General features: G+C 26.5%; 4 protein-coding genes and 2 long non-coding RNA genes across 6 annotated transcripts; 1 reads left to right on the forward strand and 5 right to left on the reverse strand.

Annotated features, from left to right (window-relative positions):
• Window positions 1-662: 662 nt before the first annotated feature.
• On the reverse strand, window positions 663-7,360 carry LOC136089458 (uncharacterized). The gene is made up of 3 exons (XR_010643074.1): window positions 7,283-7,360; window positions 3,349-3,408; window positions 663-916 (listed from the first exon to the last, which is right to left on the reverse strand). It is a non-coding gene; the product is annotated as an uncharacterized LOC136089458 (long non-coding RNA).
• Window positions 7,361-7,953: 593 nt separating this feature from the next.
• LOC136089787 (zinc finger MYM-type protein 1-like) lies at window positions 7,954-9,336 on the reverse strand. The gene has a single exon (XM_065815875.1). It carries the CDS (start codon window positions 9,334-9,336, stop codon window positions 7,954-7,956), a length of 1,383 nt encoding a protein of 460 aa, XP_065671947.1.
• Window positions 9,337-9,709: 373 nt separating this feature from the next.
• LOC136089789 (zinc finger MYM-type protein 5-like) lies at window positions 9,710-14,976 on the reverse strand. Its single transcript, XM_065815876.1, has 3 exons — window positions 14,949-14,976; window positions 14,491-14,637; window positions 9,710-10,422 (listed from the first exon to the last, which is right to left on the reverse strand). The coding sequence occupies exons 1-3, from the start codon at window positions 14,974-14,976 to the stop codon at window positions 9,710-9,712; spliced, it is 888 nt and encodes a 295-aa protein (XP_065671948.1).
• On the reverse strand, window positions 14,327-19,067 carry LOC136090116 (uncharacterized). The gene is made up of 9 exons (XM_065816221.1): window positions 18,050-19,067; window positions 17,664-17,956; window positions 17,101-17,274; window positions 16,574-16,816; window positions 16,235-16,311; window positions 15,837-16,039; window positions 15,402-15,728; window positions 14,949-15,305; window positions 14,327-14,637 (listed from the first exon to the last, which is right to left on the reverse strand). The coding sequence occupies exons 1-8, from the start codon at window positions 18,098-18,100 to the stop codon at window positions 15,126-15,128; spliced, it is 1,548 nt and encodes a 515-aa protein (XP_065672293.1). The 5' UTR covers window positions 18,101-19,067; the 3' UTR covers window positions 14,327-14,637; window positions 14,949-15,125.
• Window positions 18,177-18,629, reverse strand: LOC136089790 (BRCA1-associated RING domain protein 1-like). The gene has a single exon (XM_065815877.1). It carries the CDS (start codon window positions 18,627-18,629, stop codon window positions 18,177-18,179), a length of 453 nt encoding a protein of 150 aa, XP_065671949.1.
• A 1,985-nt stretch (window positions 19,068-21,052) lies between the features above and the next one.
• On the forward strand, window positions 21,053-21,768 carry LOC136090209 (uncharacterized). Its single transcript, XR_010643258.1, has 2 exons — window positions 21,053-21,141; window positions 21,316-21,768. It is a non-coding gene; the product is annotated as an uncharacterized LOC136090209 (long non-coding RNA).
• Window positions 21,769-23,824: the final 2,056 nt, after the last annotated feature.

The following is a 23,824-nucleotide window of genomic DNA, read 5'->3' on the forward strand; positions in this document are numbered from 1 at the left end:
TTTTAAGATTTTGGGCCTTTATGACAGGTTTTGTGGCCCAAAACATAATTAGACCCAAAATAACCCTTACGAAAAATTTCCATGGAAATTCTATGAAAAAAACCATGGAATTTCCACGGGTATTCGGAACACGTTTTCATGGAAAACCCATGACTTTTCCATAGAAAAGTGTTATAAATATTTGGAACACCTTTCCAAGAAAAATTTATGGATTTTCCGTGGTAAAATAAAACGTTTTGTTTTCAAGTTTTTTTAATCTAATGTTATCTCTATTGTCATTTTAAACCATAAAAAGCAAATTATATATTGTCATATTAAACCATAAAAAGCAAATGTATCACGCAACTCGCTAATATTATTGAGTTCTTTTAATCAATGGGATCGCTTTAGCGGAATAAAATCAATAAACAAAATAAAATTTAAATCCTGTTGAATCCTACAAATCTTCGAAAAATAATAGCTATAATCTACCTAAAACATTAAAATTTGACCTCACCACAATATCTTACGCATGCGTATGTATAAGCATACTAAAAATAAATAAAACAAAAAATTACAAGTAATATCATACTATAAATGATATACATACAGTGATAAACAATTAAAATAGACAAGGAAAACAACTTTTACAGAAAATATAAATATATAAATATAATTAACAATTTACATGTTTATTATTTTATATTAACTATTTGATAAAAATAGTATATATAAATTTAATAATTAATATCTTCAAGTTTCAACAAATTAAAAAGAATCATCGATAAAACATATTCAATCCAAAAAAACATCATAAGTGCGATTGCACCACCAAATGTAATTGCAGAATCAGGCAATCGTCAAACAAATTAACATTCACATTTTGAAATTCATTATAGTTTTGACCACAGTTAGTATCATTGTCCATTTCACCAATCTAGACGATACATCATGCAATTAATATATACATACTAACTAATTTTATTTATTTATGTGATATTGTATTATTGCAATATTGTGTTATTATATTTATATTATGTATATTTTGTTCCTTTATAATTTATTTATTATAATCTTACTACTAAATTAAAATCTTACTACTAAATTACTTGTAATCGTCTTGGTCAAGTTTACAACAATTTTATTATATTATCTTATTAACACAATGGAACATAAAATATTCTAAAAAACTTTTCAAGATGAACCGTCAGAAGAAGAATATCTATATTGGAAAAGAATGCTACTTAAAAACTAAAGATGCAAATAAACTAGGTGTCTTATTTGTTCTATGCGGTGCTAAATCTTTCTCACTCATTGAGAATTAATTGAACTTTGAAGATGCAGTATTTTAGACAATAAATTTTCAAAAAAAACTACACCTATAATGATGCATCACAAGCTAAGATCAACAAAACAGCTTGAATCAGAGTCTGTCGTCCAATTCATGGAAAAATTACAAACTTTAGTAACAAAATGCCCAAAAAAACTACTAACCGCAAATGAATATAAAGAAATGTTAATTAGAGATGCATTTGTAGCTGGCCTTTTATCTCCAATGATTCCTCAAGGCCTCTAAGAATCATCTAATGACTCGCTAGAAAAACCTTTACTTACAGCAACAACCTAACTACCATTCTGACTAATTCTCATGGCTCAATAAGCAAAAAATCTCCCACTTTCAGAGGAAGCTCTGCCATTAAACAACTAAAAGACCAACTAACCACCTCATTTTTTATTGGTGGAACACTAAGTCAAGAAGGAAAACCTATTGCATTCTTCTCCAGAGTCCTATTGAGGCTTGAAAGTTGCCAATCTCTCATAGAAAGAGAAGCAATGGTTATTATGAAATATTGTCGCCGATGGAGACATCTACTGTTTTCTGCTCCAAAATTTGATATTTTAACAGATCAAAAAGTTATTTCCTTCCTTTCCTAACACGATTGAACCGTGAAATTCATAGTTGTAATTTCTGACTGTCAGGTATGCTATGAGATCAAACCATATTTTTTTTAACCCTCGTCTAGTCAACTCATCTCCTCTACTAGACCATGGGAAAGACTTGCTATGGATTTTGTTGGCCCTCTTCCCTCAAAAACAGCGAACAAATACCTTTTAGTCATAATAGATGAGTATTCCAGATACCCATTTGCATTCCCTTACTCCCAAATCATCTCTGATACCGTAATTAAACGTCTTTTAGAAATATTTTCTCTCTTTGGCATCCCTGCCAGCATTCATTCTGATCATGGTACTCAGTTTGAAGGAAGAAAACTAAAAAATTTTCTTATAGGCAACGGTGTCAGCAAGATACAAACAACACCATATTGATCACAAGGGATCGGGCAATGTGAAAGACTAAACGCCACAATCATGAAAACAATAAACTTAGCTTTACGAAGTTTTGAACTAGAAAAAACTGACTGGGAACTGGTACTCCTTGCAGCTCTATCCTCTATTTGATCACTATCATGCACTTCAACAAGTTCTTGTCCACACAACAGGTTAATAGGTTTCAAACTCTCAACTATAACTAGTGTTGATCTACCTGACTTCCTAATAGAATCAGGTAGTACAATCCTACACAAAAATCATCGCTGACTGAAAGAAGAACCAGTCACTTTTTTTGAAACAATATCACCCCACAATGCACATATAAAATATATGAATGGCAGAATTCATACTGTATCGACACCACATTTAGCATTATGTGCCACTCCCCACATTAAAGAAATAATCCAACCACCCGAAATCTTTGAGACATCAACTTCACCCAAAGAAGACAGTTCAACAACTACAAACACTAGCAATAACTTTGAAACTGATGAAAATAACCTGATATTACCAACTGATTGCCATCTTTGGTCTGCTACTAATAATTTACCTTCTCTAAATAAAATATTACACCATCAATAACTCAATATCCTGACGTCACTACTACTCAAAACTTACTAGTTAAAACTAACTATCCACAAAGCTTAATTTGTAAAAAAACCTAACTAAATCAAAAAAATCTATATATAAATATCTATTGGAAGGGCAGAAGACTGTGATATTGTATTATGGCAATATTGCGTTATTAAATTTATATTATGTATATTTTATTCATTTATATTTTAGACAATATAATAAAAACCTTACAACTAAATTATGTGTATTAGTCTTGATCAGGTTTACACCAATTTACTAACTTATTTTAGTTCAAAATTCAAAAAGTTGTGTGATGATATGTAATTACTTTATAATTACCAATCAACACACAACTTTTTGAATGTTCTATATAAATGTTGCCATATGTTGGGTAACATTTATATAGAAAAAAGTAGCAATCAATATATCATTATTTATAAATAATAATTATAAGATTATTACCTCTGTTGCCCATCTGCATGGTTTATAACATCATTTATATTTCCAGTCAAACATTCCTGTCTATAATGTAATTTAAATAAAATAAAAATAAAAAGATTTATGTACAAACTAATACATATATGTTACTTGCATGTTAGTAACCAGGGCCGGCACTAGATTATTTGATGTCCTTGGCAAAAAAATTCAAATAATACAGCCCCCCCTCCACCCCTATATTACTACTCCGCAAATTTTTATAAGTATAATTTAGAAAAAAATATTTTCATTTGAAAGTGCGAAAACATAAATATCAATTTTATTTAAAATGGCATAAACATTATAAAATGGTATTAAGTATTTAATATTTATTTTTAACAATTTAAGAAAATTCATTTGTATTTTGAAAATGTGTAAAAATAAAAGCATATTTAAATAAGTAATAAAAAAGAATTCAAAAAATAATTAAATTTTAATTTTTCTGGCCTTTTTTGTTGCAAATGTTTTTACAATTTCTTTTAAATTTAATAATGATAATTCTTCATGTTCTATCGAAATTATTGATAATCCCAACAGTCTTTCTTGTAAAATTATTGACCTCAAACAATTTTTATTTACTTTTAATTTCGAAAAACTTCGCTCGCCACTTACAACAGACACTAGAAGCGTTAATAGTATTCTTAAAGAAATACATATATTTGGTAGACAGTCAATTAAACATTGTTCAACGATAAAAGTTAGTACTTCGTGTGGTGTCATTTGTTGCAAGAGTCTTCCAGAAAGTACTTTAATTTCATTACAAAGATTTGCTGCACTAATATCTTTTTGAGAACCATGAGTTAAAATTTCTTCTAGGTCTTTACAATTCTTCAATATATCTACTGAAGATTTTGAAGTTATACAATAAATATCATGAAGGAAATCAAATATATTATCATATCGTTGCAGTTGTTCAAACCTTTCCGCAATAAACTATAAAGCTGTGTCTAAAATTTTAAAATAAAATTCAACTTTATTTAAATTTTTCTTTTGGATCTTGCAATGCTTCATCTTGTGTTTCATAATCGAACTGTTACTTTTTTCTCTTTCTCCTGACTTGTTCTTCTTTAAAATTTGTTACTGTTTCCACTTCTTTTGCCATTTCAGCAGCATCAACGATAATTCCTTGGAAGCCTTCATCATTTCTCATTTTTACAAGCTTGTTTTTAGTAATATTTAATTGTTGTGTAGCTACATTCAAATCAACATTCTTATTTTGTAATTTTATTAGAAATATTAACTTCAAAAAGAATGTTGTTCCATGAAACAAGGGCTACCATGAACTTAAATTTGCAAATAGAATCTGCAAGCCCTTTAACCTCATTTTGGTAAGAATTTCTTACTGATGTAGTTTGTAATCTTGGATCCTCAAATATTTGCATTAATGCATCGTATATTTTTCCGAGATTGTATCATAATGGTTTTAAAGCATTAATGCAGCTTTCTCATCTTGTATCACTTAATGACTTGACATTAAAATCTGGAAAATAGCTACAAAAAACTTGCCAAGGAGAAAGTAATCCTGAAAAATAATTATAAATCTGTTGCACCACAACAAAAAAACTTACTGTATCTAAGCTACACTTGCATGCATCATTCACAACTAAGTTTAGTGAATGTGCGCTGCATGGAATAAAAAACGCCCGAGGATTTATATCTAAAATTTTTCTTTTAATGTTTTGCCAAAAAAGCACCTGTAGATTTCTCCACAGGCATGTGGAGATCCTACAGGCATCCTAAGAAATGTTCTTTAATTTTAACTAAATCCCCATCATGTGATGTTGGTGATTCTATTATCTGGGGTGCAGTCTAAAATTATTGAATAATATTTAGCAAATTTTACTCTAGTTAAGATAATATCTTTTATAGCATTTGCTAATATTTGTATTAATTTGTTTTGAATTACTTTTTCAAGATAATGAGCAGTTATAATTTCTTAATTTTAAATTTCCGTTTATGTTCATTCATTAATGGGTCAAATAAAGCAAGATACTCAACAAATTTTTTAAATAACTTACAACTGTAGTCTGCAGATGATAATAAGCTCATTTGGGTTTCAGTTTCAATTTGCCTTGAAACATTAACAACAGGAGTTGCTTCAGGTAGATAAATTTAGTTTTCATTGATATTTACAATTTTATTTTGTTGACTTAAAATATTAGCATTATTAACAATATCATCGCCAACTATCACTTTAGATTTTTTACTCACACCGCTATCGCCTTCAGTAGCAGAATCAGTTCCTGTAGAATGTGTTTCTACACAAAAATATTTCAAAATAGCTCCTATTTGACTTTGGTTCTCTTTAATTTTCTCAGACATGGTTAAAAAACGTTTACTGATAGTCTCTTTTTCTCAGACATGGTTAAAAAACGTAAGAAATGTGTAATATTTACTTATTACTTTCTAGCGTAAAATAGTAGAATTGAAGTAATACACTACTTTTTAAATCGATGAGAATATTGTCAGTTAAATACTTATTATAAATAAAATACAATAGTCAAGCACTTAACAGTTAACTCTTTTGCTACCGCCTTTTAACAAAAATCTTTTCGCTGTGACAGCACATTTTTTAAAATAAAATGTGGATGATATAACATTGACAACTAATTAAAATTTGAATAGTATATCTTTTTAAAAGCATAACAAACTATATCAATAGAAAGCTAAACAAATGATCTTTTTAATAAAAAAAGTTTTTAACACGCATTTTTAACATGAACAATAAGAAATGCAGAGTACTTAAACCATTGTTATTATAAATAGTAACTAAAACCAAGTCCAAAACAAAACTCATTTAATGTATAAAAAGAACATTTTTCTTCGAAAGACCTTTGTAATTACTTAGCTAATACTCATACGCTTCTACAAGCTAAATTTTACAATGTTCACGCAGCTTTATTTTACTAACTACAAACTAAATTTAAAGAATATTTTTTTACCAAGGATTACTCAAGATTTTTTCAATTTGTCAATCGATAACTAATTATAATTACACATTATGGTTTGAAAGCCGATATCAGAGGTACTTTACTTATACAGCAATACTTGCAGTAGGGAAAAAATTAAATTGAAGTTTATTCAAAGAATCAGAGTCAGACAGAAAACATATCTAGTAATCTGTTAACCAAATGGAAGCGAATGAATGTGATGTGACTGATTGGATGTGAGGGCGTTGTGGAACATGAGGAATAGCAAACAGATAATATACAATTTTGTTTAAAATTTAAAAAGAAAATATTTGCTTCATTTGGAAAATGCAACTCAAGTTGTTTATTACCTCTCATTTTATTAATATAAACACAGGCGAGAGACAAGAAGCAGAAGCCACTATCTAATAGCATAACAACGCTACATGTTGCCTTTGCCTATAGCCTGCAAGTGTTACGCTAATTTGCTTTGCAGTTTATGCTCAATTACTGGACATGGAAAATTTTTTCATCGTTATATATATTATGTTATAAAATTATAATTTTACTTCTTCTTTGTCCGATTTATCTGAAAGATGTAAAACATTATTTCTATCACCAGTCAAACTTATCTGCTTAATATGCAGTAATTTAAATAAAATAATAAAGTTATAAAAAAAAATGGACTTAAGTACACACTATTAAATTAAAAAATTTATTATATTTTTATAATACTTTTTATTTAAAACATAATAAATATGTAATTTATTAATTATAGTAATGAAAAAAACATAATAAATATTAGTGTGCGCATAAATTAATTTATTTTTACTTAAGACGAGCACTTCACATTAGTTAAATATAAACATATGAAATAATTGTATTATAATAAATAATAGTGTATTATTTGTAAACACTGCTTTTATATGCTTATATTTAACTGTGAAGTACTTTCTTGTGCACTAATTAACTTCCCTTTCTGATATTTTTAAGACATTACTGTTGTTTACCTTCTCCAACTAAGTTTTTCTTAAAACATCACTACAAGTTTTATGATGCATCATATTACGTGCATTATTATAATAATTATATTATACATTTATCTGATAAATGTATGCATAATTATATAATAATTATGCATACATTTATCGTTCTAGCTATTGCAAATATGTCTAGTTGTTTAAGTCTGTATGTTTATTTTGAACCATATTAAATGTGATGTATTATAAAAAACATATAAATTATATTTTTATTAAATACAGAAAAAAAGAAGAATGCAGAAAATATTATTTACTCAAGTTACAAAGGATTGTAACTCTAGGAGTTACTACGGCATCTAATAAAAGCGCATTTGTAAAACCCATGAAACACGTGTTTTTAACTAGGAAACATGTGTATTTTTAACTTTTAAGTTTTAAGTTAATTTTTAATTATTTTAAGTTTTTAACTATGAAACATGTGTAGTAACGGTGTGTCATGCTAGACAAGAATAAAATGAGGATAGAAAACTAGGAAAGAATAATTTCAGAATAGAATGTTTTATGATAGAAACAGCGCCGTAACTAGTTTTTCTAGTGCCCTGTGCAAAATTTCATTTTTCGGCCCCCTAAGCCTAACTTTTTTTTGGAAAAATTGTAAATAAAAAATATATTTTAATTTATTATTTTTAAAAATTTCTTTATTAAAATTGCACTTTTCTCGCTTTCATTTGCGCAAATTCATTTATAACGCCGTCATAATTAATATCTTTAACAATGTTATATTCAATAGATATTATTGAAAGATTAGATAATCTTTCTTGTCCTATAGTAGATCTTAAATAATTTTTAATCAATTTCAATTTACTAAAACTTCTCTCACACGACGCAGTAGTAACTGGAAGAGTGAGAAATATCCGGATAGCAATATTAATATTCGGATAAGAATCAATTAAGTCAAAGTCATGAAGTTCTTGCAAAATATCTAATAAAGTCGCAGTTTTAATATTAGGTATTATTGTCGATGCTTCAAATTTAAAGCTTTGTATCTCACAGGTGAACTGGTACATATTTAAATCTTTGCTATACTTAATTGCTAAATCTGCAGCCGACTTTTTTAAATCCAAAACGCTGGTTGATTCCAAAGACATACCATACAGAAAGGAAAAATCATTGCAGACAGTTCGCAGTTGCTCATAACGCCAATCTAGTTGAGACAATAAAGTATCAAAAATCTTGTAAATTTGCATTTTGAACAAATGTTCTGGAGTCATATTACTTCCTTCATCTGTTGCCTCATAATTTGCCATTTTCTTAACTTTTTTCTTGCGTTTATCAGGAAATCCAGCCTGTAAATTCATTGTTTTAGCTAAATTCTTTGCTTCCTGAAAATTTTGTTCGAAATCTGCTTCTCGTAGTCCTTGTAATGTACAACGTAGTGCATCAATTAATTTTGCTGCATGGTCTATCGATATATCTTTTCGTTGTAATGCCTTATTTTTTCTGTCAATGCATTGTAGAATTTTATTCCACATAGAAAGGGTACAGATAAATCTATAATTAATTAGTAACAATAAACTTTTTGCATTTGATACAGCTTCTGGATTTGATAAATCATTTGAAATCGATTCCAATCCTTTTTTTACTTCTGATAGATGTAAACTTAGTGATGTTATTGCATTGGCTTTTGATGACCATCTTGTGTCCGAAAAACTTTTAAGTGTCAATTTTAAAGACTTCATTAAAATTTCCCATCGTGTTGTTGATGACGAGAAAAAATTGAATAATCTTTGCACAGTACCAAAAAAAGTTATCATTTCTGGTGATGTAGAGCCAGCATGGACACCAGCTAAATTTAAGTTATGAGCTGCACACGGTATAAATATTGCCAAACTATTAATTTCCAAAATACGCGCTCTGACTCCTTTGTATTTTCCCGCCATATTAGCACCGTTGTCATATCCTTGTCCTCTGGCATCATTAATATCCAGTTTATCACCTTCTAGTTTATTTAAAATTTCAGTCGTTAAACCTTCTTCTGTTTTTTCATGTGAGTGAATGAAGTCGATGAAGCTTTCTTCGATCATTACCTTACCATTAGAATCAACATGGACGTATCGTATCATCTGACTCATTTGTTCTTTCTTTGATATATCAGGAGTGCAGTCGAATAAAATTGTGTAGTATTTTGATTATTTAATTCTAGATATGATTTCGTTTCTAGTTTTATCACCAATTAATTTTATTATTTCATTTTGAATAATGGGTGAAAAATATGCAACAGAACCTTTTTTATGTTTTTCAATACGTTCTTTTAAAGTTTTATTATAATGGCTGGCAAATTCTATCAAATTTAAAAAAATTCCACAATTTGGATCTCCAATTTTTTCATTTGAACCTCTAAGAGCAATATTATTTTTGGCGCAGAATAGAATAGCATCTACAACGATTTTTAATATTTCACGCCAATTTTTCTTCATTAATTGAATAGCACGCCATTTTTTCTTCATTAATTGAATTAATTAAATAATCATCGAGTGTGTTCCCTGATCTTATATTTGTTTCCATCACTTTCCATTTTACATAATTGTTTCTGTGATCAGATGAATTTTCATGTTGTGGAATAACAGGATGAAGATGTCGCCAATCACGGAATCCTTTATGGGGGTCTGTAATATTATAAGATTTGTGGCCAAAAAGAATACAAGGGAAACAAAATATTGCGTTTTGATTAATAGAATATAACAACCATTTTCTTATAACCATTTCTCCATTAATATGTTTCACATAAAACCAATCCTTTGTAAATTTTCGCCCTGTATTGTCTGCTGATATAATGGTATTAACGTTTACATTATTGCCTTGTTCTGGACCATGGTTGACAAGAGAATATATTACATTATTTGAAATAGCAGGCCAAGAATTTGGGTCGTTGTAATTTAGCATTATTTCTTGTGGAATAATATTGACGTTTGGTGTAATAGATGGCAAATTTATAACAATATTTTCAATTTCAACATTAGTAGTACATGTATTTTCGACATTTGTACTTTCGACATTTTTATTTTCGACATTTGTAATAATATCATTATGATCAATTAAACTTATAGGTTGCAATTTTAGCACAGCATCTTCATCTTGTAAATCAGAACTAGGTCTAGATATATTAGTTTCTTCAATTTGTGGATTTTTTTAAAGCCATTTAGTAAATTGCTGCGACATTGATTTGCATTCTTCTTGTTTTTGCTTGTTAATTTTTCTTTTTTGAGCGCCCGATAATTGTTTTGACATTGTTTGACTAGATAAAAATAATAATATTAAATATAAATTTATGATTTATCTCTGGAGCTACTAGATTACCAGATATATCGAAAATAAAAAATTGTAAAAAAAATTTATCGGTAAATTGAAATATGTGCTTGCCAACGCTTACGATTACGATTCAAGTGTTTTATTACGATCTTACGATTCAAGTGTTTTATTAAGTTTTTATTATTTTAAAAAGCTTACCTGATGATTTAGTTTAATGTAATTAATAGAATAATTGGCTTGATGTGGTTTAATAATTAGTTTTTTTATAGCTATTTTTAACCAATCTATATTTAAATAAAACAAACTTGCGATGTTTTTATAAACGAGTATATTTTAAATTCTAATTGGAAATTATAAATTGTAATAATGTGTCATTAATAATGTGTCATTAATAATAACAATAAGTTTTTTTATGTTGCTTTGATTAAAAATGAAAATTGCTTCACACATTTTTTAAATTCACCACATTACTACACACACAATACGTTTTATTCTATTGCCCACCAGATATCGTTGAGTGAATTCGCGCCAAAATATTACAATTTGGAATGGGAAATGAATATAGAAATTTTAAATTGCAGTATAGAATTAAGTAGCACTGTATTGAAATACAATACAGTGCTACTTAATAGGAAAAAAAAATTTTAAAAAATTAAAAAAAAAATTAATAGAAGTATTTATTAATAGAACAAATAATTTTTCGTCAGTTTAATCCATCTACGGGCCCTGTGCAAGTGCACCTGTTGCACCTGCCTAGTTACGGCACTGGATAGAAATAAAGAAACCTTACTAGAAAAGAATTTTTACAAAAGAATATTTTTTGGCAGAAATTTTGAAAAGAAACTTGAAATACTTTCTAAGAAAGAATATTTTTTAATAAACGTAAACAACTTGCTTGGAAAGAATTTTATTTAATAAATCTAAAAAACTTGCTACGACAGAACTTTATTTCATTAATCCAAAAAAACTTGCTAGGAAAGAATTACCATTTATAATAAAAGTGAATCACTGATGAATGATTCATTGAGACATTGGTCTCTGGATGGTTGTTCTCAGTGGCAGCATCAACCTCAGAATAGTCCTTAAAAGAAAAATAATAATTGATTGATAAAAGATTTATTGACAAATTGCGCGCAAATTCTTTCTTAAAATTTCTTTGCCAGCACGTTTTTAAAATTTCTTTTCTAAAATTTCTTTGCTAGTACGTTTTTCCAATTTTCTTTGCTAGAAAGAAAATGACTTTTACTTGTGCGATTTCTATCCTAAAAAAGTCTTTGCTAGCAAGTTTTTCATTTTTCTTTGCCAGAAAGGATATATGTATTTCTTTCTTCTTTTCTATTCTTTAATTATTCTATCCTAAAAAGTAATCATGTTTTTTTCTATCATAGCAAGAGTTTTCATGTTTCTTTCCTAAAAAGGCTTTCCTGAATTCTTGTCTAGAACCGGCCACCTGTGTAACTATTTTAACTACTCGGTATAGTTAAGGCAATTTTAAAATATTATAGCGTCTGTATGATATTTTGTTGACTACGATACATTTCCGTTATTTGATCAGGTCTGTGAATTATGAAAAGAAGAAAAAAATTAAAATGAGAAATTTTGCGGTATCTTAAAATGTAAATGTTTATTGCGATAAAAACCCAGACCGAAAATTCTTTTTTTTTCAAAGAAAAAAAAAAATCTTAAACTCTAAATAAAATTTAAACAAATACGTTTTTTAGGTAAAATGAACATCATAGCTTAATAATATGATTTGTTCTGATCGTTTTTTGACCATATTTCTTTATTTTAAGCACTTTCTTGATCGAAATTCTAGTTTTTTTTGTGAAAATTGATGGAAATATTGTATTTTGACAAATATATTTAGTTAATAACGGTCAGAACCGATTAGAACTAGGATCAATAGTAAATTAAGGCACTTTTTCAGAAGATTTTAATTAAATTCATATTAACGCCGATGAGCGAAAGTGATCTAAAGCCTTCAAAATAGTGTTTAGATTCACTATTAGGGGTCACGGTTGTTTACAAGCGCTATGTTTAGGCACGCATGCGTTAAAATTTTTAAAAAAAGTCTTGCACTTTTAAAATGGCTGCGGCTCTTAACGACATAAAATATTTTATATGACAACCGTTAATTTGTTAACATTTTCTTTGAAATATAATGCTGTACTCTTGTTTTTAACTTATATCAGTATATCAATACATATAATTTCATAATTACATCAATAAAATAGTATTAAAATGGTCTTAGCGCGCTTAAACTTCATCTCTAGTTAGTTACTTTTTAGAGTAAAACACAGATTTGTTTATTTATTTAAATTCGATTTTTTAAAAATCTGACTGTAGGAATTCAAAATTTTTTTTTTTAAACTTCAGATAAATATGTTCCATATTAATGATATTTTTTTGGTTATTGCTTCAGCTTTTTTTTGGCTTAAAAGTATGCTTTTACTGATAGGACTATGTCCTAATATAATAAAGTTTCATTTTTTATTATTACTTTTAATTTTTCTTACTTATCTTAAAATTAATATTGTATACTTTGTTATCTAACTAATGAGTTATTCCATAATTATCTCCATCTAAATAATAATAATAACAATAATAATATTATATATATATATATATATATATATATATATACACACGCACACACATATAAATATACACACACATATAAATATATATATATCTATATATATATATATATATATATATATATATATATATATATATATATATATATATATATATATATATACATAAATATATATATATTTTTATATATAAATTATGTTAGTGTATTCTACAAATAGAGTGCTCAATGTTATTAAAGAACAGAGCAATAATAAATTAGCAAAAATGCTTATATAATTTTTTTCTTCTGTGAAGAAAAAAATTTAATAAGAGTTTTTACTAATTTATATATTTATATATGTGTGTGTTTTTCTTCTCTTTTAGATGGAAGTAACATGGTTTATTGTATGTACATTTTGTTGTGTTGATAGATACAAAATCAATTGAGATGTTGATTGATTTTTGATTCATTGACACAAATTTGAAAAAATTCTTTGAAATATGAAAAATAAAGAATATGGTATTTAACTTTCTTGGATTACAATCAATTGGATTTGACAATTGAGGATAAAAATACAGTTAATTTTTTGTTATCGGTAAGTTCTTTGAATTACCTTATACTTTTATGGTGTTTATTAGCAATATACAATGGATATAATTATTTGAAAATTTTTACTATTTTGGATACATAATATTCTCATATTACTCAACTTTTTAGTTTAAGAAATTTTGAATGATTATAAATTTGTTACATTTATTTAAAAACTAACATAACTACCTTGCTTAAATTATTTGTAGCATATTTACATTTAATCCTATTACTTTATATCCTCTTATTAGTAACTATTTTAACAAAATATAATTTTTTTTTACGTTGATAAAAACAAGAATAATACCCATAAGAAATGACAGGTGTCATTTCTTAAAAATATAGCTTTCTGCAATGTAAAAAATTCTTTCTTTATATAAAGTTATAAATAAATACCTCTTTTAAATTATTTATATTTTCTTTTTTCAACTTTTTATATTTGCTATATATACATAAAAATAATTCAAATAAAAAAGTTTCTGAAATAAATAAAACTTTATTTTTTATATAAAGTCAAAAATAAATATCAATTTTAAATTATTTACATTTTCTTTTTTGACTTTTTTTTATTGACATATAATTTTTAAAATGTAACACAGATATCATTTTCTTTTTCTTTTTTTAATTTTAGGTCTCAGCGCTCTATTTTTAGGATTAGTTTTTAGATGGTGCGATTTAAGGATGCTTTTTAATCGCATTGTTGGTGAAGGAATAGATTGATATATAATCTTTAATTTGTTGAACTCATGATGAATTGATTCACCTCCTTGTTCACCATAGAATCCAAAGCCAGCACCCCATTTTTGTAAGAATGGTATCGCATGATCTTCCATCATGTGCAACTTAGGTGGCACTGAACCCTGAGGCCATTTGGCATGATAAAATTGCATTAAATCATCAACATATGTTTCTGTATACAAAAACACAGTTATCAAATGGTTAAGCAGAAGAAAAAAAATTACATTATATTATGTCTTTATTCTTATTATATAATTTATTGTTTAGGTTTATGCAATTAAGTTTATAGTTGTCAACTATACCATAAAATTTAAAATATAGCTATTAATTATTACATAATTAGATTTTTACGTTTATGTGAGAAAAATTTAATGCAATACAATAAAACAAGCAGTAAAGAGGCACTACAATGTTAAAAAATTTACAAAATTATTATTTAAAATAGTAACTATTTTATTTACAAAACTATTATATAAAACATACCTAGTTGTGTTAATTCAATTATTGTCATAGTACTTTTTGAAGAAAATATGCTATAACAATTGGAAAGCTTATTGAAAAGTTGTTTATACTTGCTACTGATTTCAACTGGTTTTTCATGAACAATTGTTCCAGACAATCCATTGTTATAAACAAGAAACGGAACAGAATTACGAAGCTCTAATATAGATTTTTTCTGAAAATACACAAATGATACATTACTTGGTACTTTAAGCATATCCCATGATATGCTTGTCGCTGTACCTTGAGTTTTTGCAAAATCAACTCAATCTGTTGAATGCATGGTCCCTCACTTTTCTTAAAAATCAGTTCGTTTTCCAAACCATTACACTCTCTAACCTAAAAAAACATGTTTTTTATCCGCATGTCAAAAATAACATAAAACAATCTTATTTTCACAAAGTTATATTTATTAAATTTTATAACAATTTTTACTTTTTCCATTTTTGTTTCGTTTAGCAAATTGAGTTGAGGGATGTAAAGTGACTGAATATTTTCTACACAATCTTCATTATTCAATATGGCTATAGCTACAGTATCATTAACCAGCTGGATTTGGTCATCTAGTTTATCAATGCACCTTTTTAGATTCAAAATTTTTTGTTGTTTAAAAATATAGTCTTGATACGGTTGAGATAAAAGACAATTTTTATTTTTTAATGATGCTGCCATCATAATGTCCACTTCATGGGCTTCTTCCTCAAACATGTTAAAAAACTTGAGATAAACACCAAGAGCAATATGCAGACTTGGTAAAGACACCTAATTATGCAGAGAACAAAATAAATTTATTATTTAAATATAGTCAATGTGATTCTATGGGAAATAACTATGGATTAAATATTAACAAAATGTAAAACAAAAACTAACCTGGTTTAAAGGTATTCTCAGGATAGGCTCTACTATAACATTATTATAAAACTTGGCCTTTTTCTTAATGCCACCATCTTTCATAAATCTTTCAAAATCAGCTTGCAGATTTTCCAAGGTACGAGATTCTATGCCTGTTCTTTCTTTTTTGCAAAGCTTCATTTCATTTGTGGTTGCGTAACAGAATAAACAACAATGTTTACCTAAAAAACTACCAACTATTAAATACTAATCCTATTTTGGTGAGGTGAATGAACAAAGCAGGATTTAGTGGTCAGACATTATCAGCCTCCTGGGCAGTTCTAAAGACCTACCCAACTTAAGTTTATTTTGTCTTGAAATCCTGTCCTGAAATACATAATTAAAAAAATTAAGATAAAAGTAATGAAACTGCTCACCTGAGGCTCCGGAAATTCCATACAGTGAACAAAGGAATTCATAATCTCCAAAAATAAATACTCTGATACTATTATCCCTATAAGTATGTACACAAACATTAAATATATATATATATATATATATATATATATATATATATATATATATATATATATATATATATATATATATATATAACATTTAAATATTACAGTATATATATATATATATATATATATATATATATATATATATATATATATATATATCATATATATATATATATATATATATATATATATATATATATATCATATATATATATATATATATATATACATCATAATTTATTAACATACTTATATTTCATTATTTGTAGCGCTTCTATTTGTTTTTCAAATCTTGCCATGGCTACTTTAATATTAGCTCTGAGGTCTTTTGATTCAAATATGTTAAAAACAATAGTATTTTCAGAACTATTTGGATTTATGGTATTAACTATCTGGTAGCTCATCTTGAAACTTCCACCACCATAATCTCCTCCAATTTTGATGTAAATTTCTTTATTTTGAATAAAATTATGATTCACAAGATCATTGCAACTAGAAAAAAAAATTATAATGGACTGAAAAGTTAAGTAATACTGAAAAACTATGTTATATATATATATATATATATATATATATATATATATATATATATATATATATATATATATATATATAATATACATAATATATATATAATATATATATATATATAATATATATATATATATATATATATATATATATATATATATATATATATATATATATATATATATATATATATATATATATAATATGATTATTTATTATCTTTCTGTAATTCTAAAATATCTTACTTCTCTAACTCTTCTAGATGTCTAAATATATGTTTGGGTAAATCAGAAATATAACCCCAAGGAACTTCCTTAATTTCTAACTTATCTTTCTCATCTTTTTCAAAAAAGAAAGGAGCATTTTCAACAATAACTTCTTTGCCTGACCAAGTGCATATATCATAAGTCTTAAGCCACCTGTAAAAACAATATATATATATATATATATATATATATATATATATATATATATATATATATATATATATATATATATATATATATATATATATATATATATAAATTAGTAGAAAATCACTTATCAAACTTTTTTCACACTGTGTATCATCAATTAGACTTATCTATTAAGACACATCAGAAATGAATTCTGATGTGTCTTAATAGATAAGTCTTATTACACTGTGTTTCATCTATTGTCTTAATAGATGAAACACAGTGTAAAAAAAGTTTGATTTTTTTTTTTCAACAACTTGTTGCACCATCAGTAAGTTCATCAGAAAGCTACTTTCCTGATGAACCTTTTGATGGTGAAACAAGTTGTTCAAGGAAAAAATATATATATTTACCTAGACATAATTTTAAGTTTTTCCCATGGTACTCCCATATCAGTTTTCATTGCAACCATCACACTTGCACTTATTTCAGAGTGGTTTAGTCCTGCATTATCTAGTATGGAGTGCCTTGTGTCTTGTGATAATGAATTTAGCAATTTACTTGTTTGATTTGCAACTGCATCGTTTAAATTGCCTGCTAAAGTCTCAAAATGCTTTGCAATATTTGTATTACGCAATCTTAATGTTGATTGTGCTGCCTGAGCACTATTGACATAAGCTTTTGGTGCATGAGTAAAAATCATTGGCTGAAAAGTAGAAATAAAACACGAAAATATTTATTTATAAAAAATAAATTTTCAAATGTTTATCTTTATAAAGACATCTTTATAAAGACTTACTCGAGGTCCTCCACTTTTAAATTCAATTGTTTTTTGTCCACTTTTTGCCATTTTTTGCTTAATAATATGAAGGGCTGCTTCTTCTAGCTCTTGGGGAATATCACTGTCTTTATTTATTTCAAAGATATCATTTATACTTTTTTTTTGAATTACTTGATGAAGTCAGTAATGATGTTGATAACAGTAATTCGTTATGACATAAGCTTTTATGAGTTTTGAATATTTCATACTCTTTTAATGCATTAAATTTTTGCTTGCATAAATTACATACAAGAGTTAACATCTGAAGAAGAGAATTAGTTTTTTTACTGGTCATCATATCATCAATATAAATTTTTTTATTGCACTTTGGGCAGAAAGTCTCATCAATATATTTATTTTTCATTTCTTCCACAAGACATAAAAAACAAAATAAATGTTCACAGCTTTTCAATGTAACAGGCATTTGTGGTATTTTATTACATTTACAACATAAACAGAGCTCTAAAAAAGGATTCAAGTCATTTTGTAGTTCTGATATATCAATACCTATGTTTAAATTATGTATAGGTAATATATTTTCTTTTATTGAGTTAAACATTGCAATTGTCCAACATTTTTTGTATTTACAAGATATATTTTTTTTTTTATGAGTTTAGATTTTTTTAAAAGCACATTTTCAGCCATCTGACATGTGGCACAGTTTATGCTATGTGGTTGCCAGTTAGTATACAGAGTTAAAGAAGTTGTTGTTCTTCTTTTGTTTGCATTATTAATAGTGCAATAACACTTGTGGCAAATATTTTTTGGATGAATGTTCTCTATTTCTTCGAATTTAACAAGAAACACTTGCTCTATTATAGTTTTATGATTATTAGTCAAACTATATTGTCTTTTTCCAATCCATTTTGCACAACTCCTGCACAAGTAATTTAAATTTTCGTAGTGCAGTTCCATCTAAAGATAAAACAGTAATGAATCAATGAGAGAAAACTAATTAATAATTATTATATAAACAAATTTAATGTGGGCTAAACTTTAAGAACATGTTTAAAATTTTTAAGAGAACTATTGTAAACAATATTATGTATTGTATTTATTTTATAAAATTAAACTATATTTGAACTAAATCTTGAAATAAATTATAGTTTATATAATAAATAAAATATGGTACATCACATGCATAACACACACACACACAAACACCAACACACACATATATTAATACATACAATATGCATATAATGCTTTATGCATATACATTACATATAAATGATACATCATTCGTATATTATACATGCACATCATTTACGTACATATATAAGTGCCTAGTTCGTTTGCGATATTTTTTTGTTTAGTTATATTTTAATAACATCTAAATATAGAAAAACTAAACTAAGATTCTTAGTATAAATTCTTGATTCTGACATAATGACATTTTGAGAGAGTTTGGTGCTTCTTAGTCTAAAAAGCACCCAACTCTCTCAAAACGTCATGCACTCGAGTGCATGACGTTTTGAGAGAGTTCTGAGTAGTTAACTCTGTTAAAATGTTATTAGATGAGTATCTAGAATTTACACCTAAAAAAAGTTGAAGCAACAACCAGAAAAATATCATAATTACAGAAAAGATATATCTAAAATAAAAATAAAAAATTACGGAAATCCTACAGTCAGAAGTTGAGAAATTGGATTTCAAATAAATAAACAAAATCACTAATTAGCAACAATTAAGCCTGAATGAAAATATAAATTTAAGTAAAAATAAGACTTTCTTTTCCATTTTTTATTGGTTTTATGATACAATTAAGATATAAATTTATTGAATTAGGTCAAAAGTATGGTAAAATCAATCAGTTCTACAAATAACATAGAAAGCAATGGTTGCTATCTAAAATATAGTTCGTAGCTAAGAACCGTAACCATTTTAAAAGCTCAAAAATTTTTTTTTATTAACTGGCGCATGCGTGCCTAAACAGCGCTTTTTCCTAATATATAAACGACCGTGGGGTAGTAAAAAGGTTTTGAAAATAACATATTAAAAAAAATTTTCATCAAATATTAAAAAAACTGAAGCAAAAAAAAATTATAACATCTAAAGCTTTTGTTTGGACATAATGAGCTTATAAAATCATACTAATTTCAAATAATAGAATTCGAATAATTTGTAAATCGCCTTAACTACACCGAGTATGAAACAGAAAACATGAGTTATGAAAAAAATGGTTCACACATGGAAATTCCATAGGATTTCAATTTTCATGGAAATTCTCCTATGAAAATTCCATGGAGTTTCCGTTTTCTATGGGAAAACCATGGTTTACTCATAGAACTCCATGGGTTTTCCATAGAATACTGATGGAATTCCATGAAATATTTCCGTAAGACTTCGTTGTGGGCCCTTTTTATGGGGCAAACTAGTTCAAAAGACAGGACACTTGAATGAAAATATATTTATCAGTTATTTCAATAAACGAGTATATATTTTTTATTTTGTTATTTAGGTGCCCCAAGAAGACCTAACGGTCTTGCCATGGAGCATCGCGGAAGTGCATTTAACTAGGAGTAAACTGTCCGATCAGGGTTTCTATCTGGTTTTTTTTCAAGCCAGATTTCTCAAATCTGTTTGTTTTTTTTAAGTTTTGTTTGAAATTTTTTTCCTGGTTTATTTTAGAAAATCTGGTTTAAATATGGATCTTTTTAAAAGTATTAGGTGTTTTTTTTCTTTTTGGATTATTTTGTTAAATCTGGTTTAATCCTGGTTTATTTTTTGTTAAATCAATTTAATCAAGCTTTTTTGTTTCATAAAAAAAGTGAAATAGAGCGAAATAAACAAAAATGAATGAAAATATGAATGAAAAGAAAAAAAAGAAAAATAAGTTAAAAAAAATTTTTTTGTTTATTACGGCTTAATAATAAAAATTCAAAGAAATTCAAAGAATGAATGAGTTTTAACATGTTCAAAAAATTTATTTGGATTCGTTCCATTCATTTAAATTTCGGTTTTTTTCTTTAAAAAGTGTTTTTTCAATAAACTATTGCATTTGCGGAAAATACTAGAAAAATCTGGCATTTAAGAAGACGATTTAAAGTGAAATACTTTACTTAAAAAAGGTAAAACGAGTTTTGAATGTTTCTGCGGATATTGAAAATTTAGTAGCTGTTACTGTTCAAATAACAACTTAATAATCTTTGCTTTCTTCCTAAAATATCTAATTTGAAAATTAATCAGACCTATTGGTTATTAAGTTTAATCATCTGTAGCTTATACTTGATTTTTTATTTTAGATTAGCATCTTTAAATTAACAATGCCAAACAAAAAATTATATGAAAACTCTCGTAGTTATCAAAGTGAGTGGGAAAAAGAATTTACCTGGGTAATAAAAAGCTTTGATGCATCTGAACAAGCTTTTTGTTGCCTCTGCCGCACAATTCAATGTCCACACGTCCACGAAAATAATTTTCCTTAACCAAATTGAATATTTTAATACTAATCGTCGAGCAAGAGATCATAAATTAAAAATGCATAAGGAATCAATAACACAATCAGACAAAAAATTTTCACTAAAAGAGTTGTAAATAACTGGAATGTACTAACACAAGAAATCATCGAGTCAACAAACGTAAATCAATTTAAGAATCACATTTATAAATACTTTAAATTTTAACCTCAAATCTCAGATCTTGTGTATTGTTTTAAAATCTTGTTAACTATGTAATTTTAGTTTCAACTCTTATGAGTTACAGTGTCATTTCTATAAATTCTACAATAAAATATCTATTAATAATTTTAATTATATAAAACTCTAATATATAGTTACTACTAATAATAGTAATTTTTATATTATAGTATTTTGATAAAGGCATGAGTCATATTTATGAGTATTATGCTGTCACTCTTTTTTTAGTGAGTAAGATAATTGTTTGATTTTACAAGTTGTAGTTAGTTTATGATAAATAAGTTAAAAATTTCGTTTAAATAGTAGTATTAGCTAAAAGAGTAGTATTAGCTTAAAATGTAACATTAGCTTAAAATGTAGCATTAGCTTAAAATGTAGCATTAGCTTAAAATGTAGCATTAGCTTAAAATGTAGCATTAGCTTAAAATGTAGCATTAGCTTAAAATGTAACATTAGCTTAAAATGTAGCATTAGCTTAAAATGTAACATTAGCTTAAAATGTAGCATTAGCTTAAAATGTAACATTAGCTTAAAATGTAACATTAGCTTAAAATGTAGCATTAGCTTAAAATGTAGCATTAGCTTAAAATGTAACATTAGCTTAAAATGTAGCATTAGCTTAAAATGTAGCATTAGCTTAAAATGTAACATTAGCTTAAAATGTAGCATTAGCTTAAAATGTAGCATTAGCTTAAAATGTAGCATTAGCTTAAAATGTAACATTAGCTTAAAATGTAACATTAGCTTAAACTGTAGCATTAGCTTAAAATGTAACATTAGCTTAAAGTGTAACATTAGCTTAAAATGTAGCATTAGCTTAAAATGTAACATTAGCTTAAAATGTAACATTAGCTTAAAATGTAACATTAGCTTAAAATGTAGCATTAGCTTAAAATGTAGCATTAGCTTAAAATGTAGCATTAGCTTAAAATGTAACATTAGCTTAAAATGTAGCATTAGCTTAAAATGTAGCATTAGCTTAAAATGTAGCATTAGCTTAAAATGTAGCATTAGCTTAAAATGTAACATTAGCTTAAAATGTAGCATTAGCTTAAAATGTAGCATTAGCTTAAAATGTAACATTAGCTTAAAATGTAGCATTAGCTTAAAATGTAGCATTAGCTTAAAAATTAGTACTAGCTTAAAGAGTAACATTAGTTTGAAGAGTTATTGTTCTTCTTCTTTTTTATACCTATACTTATATTTATCTTATATTTGTCTACAATTTTATTTATGCTGGAGCTTTGTTTGTTTATTTGGATTTATTTATTTTATTTATGCTTGGAGTTTAAAGAAGTTTTTTGTTATAAGGTTTCAAAAACATGAAGTTTTGATTTGTTTTTATTTTATTATTAAATAATCGTATTTTAGAAAATGATTTTTTTTTATTCCTTCATTTCGTTGGTTTTAATTTTGCCATTATTCTATTTTAGTTTGCCTACTGTTGAAATATGGTTTTAATTTAGTAAACTTCCATGAATTTAAGTTTACTTTATTAATCATTCGCCAACAGTTAAGGAAAATTGAATTCAACTCAATAAAGGTAGGATTAGTTTTATTTTCAGGTAACATTGCAAAATATAATTTAACTGTAGTTAGATAATATCGTATTGCTGTTTTGTACCATTATTTATTTACATTTATTTACTCTACTAAAATATGTCTGTTGTACTATTTCTTAAACCCCACAAAGTATACCTTATCTAATCAAACAAACATATCATTGTTGTTTATGCAGTTGTGTGTCATTAATTGAACGATTTATTCAATAGAATAGTGACAAACTAAAGCAGTTTCCAACTGCTTTAGCATATTATTGTTGTTTAAAATTGAATACTGATTTTTTTTTAATTATAAAATTATCTTATCATTCTTGTAATTGTTTCAGTTTGTTATTTTATTTTTATCATTGCTATTTGTATCATTAATATTATTAGCTGGTACTTACTTAAACTTTTCGTAAATGACCTACATTATTAGATTTTTTTTGTCAAAACATATAATTTGGTTGACAAAGTCAACCAGTTTGGTAGATTCAATTTTTAAAAAAAATTACTTCAGTTTCTTAAACAAAATGGATGAAGTGAATGATGAAAAAGAAGAACAAAACTTTCTT

This window comes from Hydra vulgaris, chromosome 13 (assembly GCF_038396675.1).
Source record: "Hydra vulgaris chromosome 13, alternate assembly HydraT2T_AEP".
Lineage (NCBI taxonomy): Eukaryota > Metazoa > Cnidaria > Hydrozoa > Anthoathecata > Hydridae > Hydra > Hydra vulgaris.

Coding starts and splice junctions, on each gene's coding strand:
- LOC136090116 (XM_065816221.1), bottom strand. CDS start 18,100: ATGGCAAAAAGTGGACAAAAAACAATTGAATTTAAAAGTGGAGGACCT. Junction 17,275..17,663: donor AAACTTAAAATTATGTCTAG/GTAAATATATAT, acceptor TTGTTTTTACAG/GTGGCTTAAGACTTATGATA. Junction 16,312..16,573: donor CTACAAATAATGAAATATAA/GTATGTTAATAA, acceptor ACATACTTATAG/GGATAATAGTATCAGAGTAT.
- LOC136089787 (XM_065815875.1), bottom strand. CDS start 9,336: ATGATCGAAGAAAGCTTCATCGACTTCATTCACTCACATGAAAAAACA.
- LOC136089789 (XM_065815876.1), bottom strand. CDS start 14,976: ATGACAATAATTGAATTAACACAACTAG. Junction 14,638..14,948: donor AATTGAATTAACACAACTAG/GTATGTTTTATA, acceptor TTTTGTATACAG/AAACATATGTTGATGATTTA. Junction 10,423..14,490: donor ATTCTATGGTGAACAAGGAG/GTGAATCAATTC, acceptor CACAAATTGAAG/AAACTAATATATCTAGACCT.
- LOC136089790 (XM_065815877.1), bottom strand. CDS start 18,629: ATGTTTAACTCAATAAAAGAAAATATATTACCTATACATAATTTAAAC.